The sequence below is a fragment of the Nematostella vectensis genome, chromosome 13 (assembly GCF_932526225.1).
Source record: "Nematostella vectensis chromosome 13, jaNemVect1.1, whole genome shotgun sequence".
Classification (NCBI taxonomy): Eukaryota; Metazoa; Cnidaria; class Anthozoa; order Actiniaria; family Edwardsiidae; genus Nematostella; species Nematostella vectensis.
This window is the reverse complement of record NC_064046.1, coordinates 10,830,313-10,838,658: the sequence shown is the minus strand read 5'-3', so window position 1 is coordinate 10,838,658 and position 8,346 is coordinate 10,830,313. Positions and strand designations below refer to the sequence as shown.

Below are 8,346 nucleotides of genomic sequence, written 5' to 3'. Positions count from 1 at the left end.
AGCGGAATGAATTTCGAATCATTCCCATCATGCTCTAGTATAGAATGTTTAAAAAAGACATTTATTATTATTTATTTATTTTTATTTTGAAAAATAGAAAAAAAGAAAGAAAAACATTGATCATCATACAATGGTATGTTTGAGATGGCACGTATACAAGAGCTTTCAAACGGACGCCAAAGCTACGCAAGGCCTAAATGTACTGGATCGAGTACAAGGAACGCCTGCCTTGATTTGCCATATTTAGATGTGAAAAATGTTCGACTTCTTTCGTTGCAATCCTCTTATGAAATTCACGCATACTACAATGACGAAATACTTTATTCTGACAAATTGATATTTCAACATAAATAATTACCAAATTTGTTTATCAAAATGTCGACAAAGGACGAGATAATTCAGCTGGCTTCACTCAAAGGGGGCGAAAAGAAGACGATTCCAGAGCGCTACATGTTCGGTAGCTGTCGGCCAGTTGCAGAGTTTGAAAAACTCAATCGAATAGGTGAAGGGACCTATGGTATTGTGTATCGTGCGAAGGATACAAAATCAGGGAAAATTGTCGCGTTAAAAAAAGTTCGTATGGAACAAGAGCGGGACGGTATTCCTATCAGCGGGTTGAGGGAGATTACTCTTTTGTTGAACCTCAGACATGAAAATATCGTACAGCTTCTTGAAGTGGTTGTAGGAAAGCACCTCGATAGTTTGTTTTTGTCGATGGAGTATTGTGAACAGGTAAGCTAACACTGGTCAGTTTTTGTAGCCCAATTTATTGTTGCGGGAATGCCAAGAATTCAAATCCATTTTTCGTCTGGCAATATAGTAAATCGCAGTCTAATGGTTTATGAGGCAATAGTGAAAACATTAAAGCCATTGATTGGTTTTGATCGTTGACTGACTATGTGCTATTCCCAAATGAAACAAGGATTTGGGATTTTGTCTGAGGTTGTGCAATAACTATTTCGGCTATAAACCAGGTCAATTTAGGAATAAATCATGTGTGTCTGTATAAAAGGAACCTATCCTTTGAATATAACATTACAATAGAAATAGGCTTCTAAAATGTATTAGAAAAAAGTTGGAAGACATTTAAACTCCCCAGCTTAAAGCAGCTGAGAATGTAAATGACATTGATAAGTCTTTTTTTATACAGGATATAGCAAGTCTTCTAGACAACATGTCCTGTCCATTCTCTGAGGCACAGATAAAATGTCTTATGATTCAACTCCTTGAAGGGACAAAATATCTTCATGAACATTTTATTGTGCACAGAGATCTCAAAGTATCCAACCTTCTACTGACAGGGAAAGGTGTACTAAAGATAGGTGAGTTACCAGGAATTGAAAAAGATAATCAGAAAGTTATTTATTTCTTTAAAAATTTAGACCACCCTTTTTATTTGTTGTTGTTTCACAGAGACATCAAATTTAGTTAGCAATTTGCTCCCCCCCCCCCCCACACACACACATCCATAAAAATCATATGAACTTTACATAAGGACATGTAGTATGATAGTATGTATAGATAGATAGTATGACTAGTAAGACTTTTTTCAGAAGGTTTGATATGCACCTAAACAAAACTATGTATTCACTATTTTTATTTTAACTCTGGTCTCCAAACATTAATTTAGCCTTGGAAACACACTAGCCTGCTTGCAGGAATGTTCTTGATGATTTAGATATTTTCTTTTCTTTTTAAGCTGACTTTGGATTAGCCCGAACATTTGGTTACCCTTACAAGCCCATGACACCTGTAGTGGTCACCCTGTGGTATCGGTCACCAGAGCTACTCCTGGGAGCAAAAGTCCACACCACTGCTGTTGACATGTGGGCTGTCGGCTGCATCTTTGGAGAGTTGCTAGGCAACAAGCCTCTCCTTGCAGGCAAATCTGAAATCAACCAGCTACAACTAATAGTGGACCTTCTAGGAACTCCTAATGATCATATATGGCCTGGGTACTCAAGTTTACCAGGGGTGAAGAGTATATCCCTAAAACACCAGCCTTATAATAATCTAAAGCATAAGTTCTCATGGGTTAGCCAAGCTGGGCTGTCGTTACTCAACTACATGTTGATGTACGATCCATGTAAACGTGCAACTGCAGCAGAGAGCCTACAGAGTTCTTACTTTGTGGAAAAGCCCCTCCCAGTCGATGCAGACATGATGCCTACATTCCCTGAGCATAGAAATTTCAAGAACAGATCACCCACTGAGGGAGTGGAGAAAAAAGACAAAGCACATTCAAGAGGCAGAATTAGCAGAGACTTGTTTGGCCCTGATCTGCAGAGAACTGCTAAGAAGCGTAAAGTCTAGTTGCATAGAAGTAATAGTTCCCAAAGGGCTGGGGTAACTGCCTTTCCTGCACTGGTTCTGTATACTGTATATATGCACAGAATTGTCCCGTTCATTGTATATTTTTTTAAATTAAAAGTAAATGTATCTAATTGTGATTCTGTTTGAATTACAGCTATCTTACTTGGCTACAACAAATAGGGGACTTCTGCCAGAAATCTATGTAACACAGGAATTTGGTTTGCCAACATGGTTTTTCGAAATTAGTTTACTTGAATTTATGAAAGTAGCATTGTTGGAAAAAGAAAAACAGATTTAAATCCCCGTAGATGCACTCTATGGGCTTTGAGGCCCCTCATAAATGCTTTGCATGCTCTGAGATGAATTGTTTCTAGAACTAGTAACGCATGCTAAAAAAGTTCTAAAATAAGTAAATTAGGAGGATTCTGTCTTTATAGAGCGTCCATAATCTCAACATTTTCCATAGGAGAATGAAACCCCCTTCACCAAGATATCAAACCAATGATGGATCCCTCCTATGTCTAGCCACGAAGTTGCAATTGAATTGTTACTAAAGCTAGTAGTTGCCTTTGGTTACCTTGCCATTCAGAAACTAACTCTTTATTGTTTTAAACCAATCGGTGCGCGTTCTTCAGTTGGGCGTTTCGCTCATTTTTCTTGTTAGCGATGGATGAATAGAATGCTAGTGCTTTTGGCTCACTTTAGATTTTTCCTCAAATAGACAAAGACGTAAAAGTTAACAGAGCCTTGAGAAGCTATGAAAAGTGTGGTGAAGTTGAGCTTGGGTCTGCTCCTGCTCGGAGGCGTTTTCTATGGCACTGAAGTCGAGGTGGGTGCCAAAACCACGACTAAGGAAACTTGTGTGGTGGTGCACAACTACTACGGAGCAAGTCATGAGAACTCCATTACCGCTCTGTTGAGCTCAATCCAAGAGAAAATAACCAAGCAGACAACAAAACTTCAAGCTCTTAAAGTCTCCCAGGAAAAAGGTAACTACTGTGAGTCAAAGCCTCTATCGGTGAGAAAGTAATTGTATTCAACTATGCTTTTTAGCACTGAACGCTCCCCGAGGAACGAAATTAATCTATTTATTGGTCGATTTGCGTGCACTGAATAACTGAATAACTTTCAGGGACGGCGGAGTCGTCCCATAAGTGCATATCAAACTTTTGGTGTTATTCAAACTCGCTCGGCCGCTTTTTTAGAGACTGAGACTAGGAGCTGTGTAACCTGGCAAATTACAAATGGGTTTTCTCTGAGCTATCCAAGATGGCGGACGAAGAGCGATTATTTTTGGAAAACAGGGCTATTTAACCTGAGATTTCTGCTTATAGAAGCGAAAAATACCTATTTTTCTCATCAAATACCCCTGTAGGGGCTAGATCTTTCTTCTGCCAGCCTAACTTGTGGAAAAAAGCCCTCGTAGGTATTTTAATCGACTACGTCCTTGTGTGATCCTGATGCTGAAGAGTACAGAAACACCCGAAGGACGAGAAGCTAAGTATTCCTTTCTAATATTTCCGTTTTTTGTTTGTATAATTTTGGCGCAATTCTTATCTAGATAATCTTCACGGGTTGTTTTTTGGGGATCATCTTGCAGAATCTCGGTAAACTTAGGCGGGAAGAGGTTCAAAAGTTTAGTCGTCTCGTTTGCTTGTTCATGATAGATATCTACTAAAATGATGGTGCAAGGGTATTTGACTAATTTTACACAAGATCCGCCATTGAAAAAACAAAGATTGGCTTACACACTACCTCAAGTCCGTGAAATCGGGCTGTGTGATTCTCGGGACTCTAGAATCGAAGAGCTCGAGAATCAGCTGTCAGAGCTAAAACATCGACTCGCTGATGTTGTCAAAGAGAGAGATGGCATGAGAAAGGAGCTAGGCAAGGAAAAAAAGCCCTTTCTTCAGCCGAGAAAGCCTTTTTGTGACCTTGAGCCAAAAGCTCAATTTCACAAAAAGTCAGAGATTAAAAAATGGCTTGAGAAGCAATTTGAGAAGCTTCCAACAGATTGGAAAGTTGTTGAGGTTTGTTTAGAATTTTTGTACACATGGAAACAACCTAAATTTACCAATTCTGTTATAATGGCATTTGTTTATCATAAAATGTTTCCTTATCTCTAGGTTCAACTTGAAGTTGGTCAGTTTTGCCCTACATTTCAATGTTTCCTTATCTCTAGGTTCAACTTGAAGTTGGTATGGTCAGTTTTGCCCTACATTTCAATGAGAGGGTTGAGCCTGAGGAGATTGACCATAAAAAGATCCAAAGAGCTCTCAAGGTAGGTATTATAGAAGTACATGTACAGTACTGTAGGTTTCTTATTTTTTCTATATTTAGATTATTTTTATAATCTCAGGCCAAAGATGATGGTGATGTTTCTGACTCAGCATACCATGAGCTAAAGATGGTAGCTGGGTCCAGCTTGCCATCACTGTATGGGATACAGAAAGAGAGAAAAGCTCAAAATGCAATCATTCCTATTACAGAATTTGAAGGGGTTAGTCTGTTGATAGTCTTAATTCTGATTTGCTTTGTGCACAGCACATTTTGCATCCTTTAAAACAAGCAAATACTGTACAAACCCAATAATTCATTAAACAAAGTTTCTCCTTTCAGAATGCAAAAGGATGTTCAAGATCCATCAAGGACATTCTAAGTTATAGTTCAGATGTCATTGGAAATGCAGGGGGCAATGTTATAACCCTTTGGTTTTCTGGTGATGGTAGAAAAACCACCAAAAAACTTGGGAGTGTTATGACAACCTTCTGCTTTCCAGCAGAAAACTCTGTTAAAAGAAGCCCAGAAAGGGAATACTGTATATCTATATATGATGGTGAGTTGGTTGCAGCTAATTTATTGCAGCTGTAAGCGAGAACAAATCTTCCTAATGATATAGTCAACTAAAGCCATATATCTGTGAACACTTTTTATTATAGGCAAGGAGTCATATGACATCCTAAAGGCGACCTTGAGAGGGGTTTTTGATGAGATGAAGGCCCTAGGGAGAACTGGCATTCTTGTTAATGGCCTTGAATACACTATTGATTGGTAGGTTTCATTTTTTTTGCAACCAATAATCTTATGATCTGGCATTAAACAGGACATATGTAACTTTTATCCCTTTTTTTAAGGGTGATGTGTGCTGACTGGAAGTTCATGGCGTGTATTCTCGGAATTAATAGTCCCTGTGCCTTGTACTTCTGCATTTGGTGCGAATGCAGCAAAAGGATGATCAGAGACTTTTCTAGTAAGTTTTTTAATTTTGTTACTTATATAATGAATGTTATGTAATGAATTAAATGATTTTTGTTTTTATGAATTATTCCATTGTCAGCTATATTATAAATAACTAGATAAATTTGATAAAAATTTCAGTCCCACAATGGCCCATAACCAGAACCTTAAACCAGTGCCGTGCACGTGTTGGGTGTCCAAATGCCAAGGGAGTTCAATGTTTACCTCTCGTGGACATTGAATTTACCAAGGTCATACCCGACACCCTGCACCTCAAATTGAGGATCATGGGAAAACTTCTCAACCAGGTAAAATTATGCTTATTTAACAAATTCAAATCTCCATTGAGCCATTTTTTAAAAAAGTTCCTGGTATATATTAAACTTCTAGGTTGCTTGCTGGGCTATAGAGCAGAATGTTAAAAAAGCCATGGAAGAAGCAATAGAAGCTTTGGGTAAATAAAAATTTCATGTATAGGGTAAATGGGTATAGGGGATGTCTTATGGTGATTATCATTTTGTTTTCTTGCCATATTGTATTTGCAGGTGTGAGGTTTTGTTTCTATGATGTCCAGGATGACAGTGGCAAAACCACAACCAAGTGGAGCTCTTTGGATTGTAAGTAAATAACTGACTAATAGAAAAGACTGTTATAATAACTGAAACTAATATGAAATTACTATAAAGTTTCGTTATTTATTTTCTTTGAATCCTCTTTTCCTTATAAAGGTGATGGTTTGGAAACTATCATTAGGGGGCTTGATATCCATGCCTTCCTAGGAGACATGGAGAACAAGTCCATCACCAGCCTTGACTGTCTGACCAAAGCCCAGCTAGTGGAGGAATGTAGGAAGTTCCATCTGAGGTCGACAGGCACCAAGGACTTCCTACGTGCCACACTCAAGGATCATCTTGACCGCAACAACATAGTGTTTGAGGTATGATTTTTATTTTCATTATAAAAAAGACCAGCACACCCAGGATACTACTGTGTATAAAGCTAATTTAACAATTGCTTTGTGTTTTGTAGCCATCGTCCACTCCCACTTGTGAGAAAACAATTCTTAGCATATCAGAGCTGACACAAGTGTGGAAAAGTTTGATGGTCCTCACTGATGCTCTTGGGGCAAATCCTGGAGATGAAGCATATCTTCGAGCAGATGCTTTTCAAGAAAAGGCCCGCCAATGGGGAACCAAATTTAGAAAGGCCACGTTTGATGAGGTAATTCTACATCCCTGTGGTTAGTTGAACTGGCAGGACACAAGCCTCATTTGATCATATGTCACTGAAAAAATAACAAGTAGATATATTATTTTAATTGTGCTTTCTTTTATCTCTCCACAGGATGTAATTCCATATATACATGGTAAGATTAAAATGAGATTCCTTAATTGACTTGGGATCTCCGAGACCAAGTAATTTTATGCATTTTTTTCTCTACAGTTCTTGTTTATCATGTCCCCCAATTTTTGGAGATTCATGGCACGATCCACCAGTTCAATTGCCAGACAGTGGAAAAGAAAAACCACATGCAGAACAAGACATTCCACAGGGGTAGCCAGAAAGGGGGGAAAAATAGCAACTACACTGTACAGGTAATTCCAAGTGAAAAAAACGTCATGTTATCTAGACTAATCGCTTGCTACAACTGTGTATTTTTATCTCTATAGATCATGGAGAGGGAAAACAGAAAACTGTTCAGTAGGGAAAATAATTTGGAAAGGGTCAAGAGAAAATATCAAAAGCAGTGAAGACAAAGAAAAAAATGTATTTATTTATTTATTATATTTTTGGTGCTATTTATTACTGTTGTAAATATCACTATTTATAACTTGTATAACTATTTGTACCCACATTATTATATAAAGGCATTAAAACCATCAAAACAATCTGTATCATTCCCTGGATCTAAATTCCCCCTCTTTATTTTCGACTGGAAATACAGTGAAATCGGTTGAAACAGATGTCAACAATTAGTTTATATAGAGAGATTTTAACTTACCGAGCCATAGTTGTGAAGCATATTCCGTCTACGCCGTACGAAGCTGATCTCCAAAAAGCTCAGCGGGGGATACTTGCGCTCTAGCGGTCGACACATACTAGGCCTTTCTTCCTCTGACCCATATTCAGAGATGTAAGTACAACGGGGGCACGAACTATGATCATAATTAATCCTTAGCTCGTATCCTCATGATATCCACATCTTCGAAGATGAGTCAACTTCACATATGGTACTCGAATCTGGCAGTTGCCGAGCCATAAACTCCGTACCAATAACGGTGCCAAACTCGACAGCAGTGCACGGGAACCGAATATTACGGGTCCCTGAAAAATCCAGCTTTCGTGAGGTAGCAAAAGAAAATGTCCCTTTACCAAACAAAGCGGAAAAACCCCCCTTTGAAAGTGGGACTTTCACTTGTACTCTCCGAATGAGTCCCGTGTCATTCTCGGGTGTACGAAATTGGAGCTCATCGAACAGTGCATGTCGAATCAGCCACAATTCCTTATCCTCGGAGCAAAGAATGGGAAGCTTTTCTCTTGCTACCTCACTACTGTCGGGGTTCCCAGCATTCACGGCTAAATAGCATGACAACTGCGGATTCAATGAAAGAGAAACCGTAGAATTATATCTATCGCTGTAGCCTTTCCATTTCACAAAGGCATAGTCTCCCTCAACGTTTAAAACTCTCTCTATCTCCCAGACTTTTTCTTCTTCCTCTTTCTCTTCTTTCACGTACGTATCAACTGAGGAATGGTCTAAATATTTGACCAAGCGATCCGGTTTCTTTATAATTC

The 8,346-nt window shown here is 38.6% G+C and overlaps 2 protein-coding genes across 4 annotated transcripts; both read left to right on the top strand.

Annotated features, from left to right (window-relative positions):
- Window positions 1-73: 73 nt before the first annotated feature.
- On the top strand, window positions 74-3,244 carry LOC5500685 (cyclin-dependent kinase 10). The gene is made up of 3 exons (XM_001622045.3): window positions 74-732; window positions 1,151-1,322; window positions 1,700-3,244. The coding sequence occupies exons 1-3, from the start codon at window positions 376-378 to the stop codon at window positions 2,311-2,313; spliced, it is 1,143 nt and encodes a 380-aa protein (XP_001622095.2). The 5' UTR covers window positions 74-375; the 3' UTR covers window positions 2,314-3,244.
- A 230-nt stretch (window positions 3,245-3,474) lies between these two features.
- Window positions 3,475-8,327, top strand: LOC125559060. Of its 3 annotated transcripts, none has more exons than XM_048720911.1 (13): window positions 3,477-4,594; window positions 4,673-4,813; window positions 4,933-5,149; window positions 5,253-5,364; window positions 5,448-5,563; window positions 5,692-5,858; window positions 5,941-6,004; window positions 6,096-6,167; window positions 6,279-6,487; window positions 6,580-6,771; window positions 6,895-6,916; window positions 6,994-7,145; window positions 7,985-8,327. In XM_048720911.1, exons 1-13 carry the CDS (start codon window positions 4,514-4,516, stop codon window positions 8,129-8,131), a joined length of 1,692 nt encoding a protein of 563 aa, XP_048576868.1. In that variant the 5' UTR covers window positions 3,477-4,513; the 3' UTR covers window positions 8,132-8,327. The 3 variants fall into 3 exon arrangements, with proteins under 3 accessions (XP_048576870.1, XP_048576868.1, XP_048576869.1); XM_048720912.1 differs by lacking the exon at window positions 7,985-8,327 and adding an exon at window positions 7,221-7,439 and having other exon boundaries at window positions 3,481-4,594; XM_048720913.1 differs by lacking the exon at window positions 4,673-4,813 and having other exon boundaries at window positions 3,475-4,594.
- The last annotated feature ends 19 nt before the right edge of the window (window positions 8,328-8,346 follow it).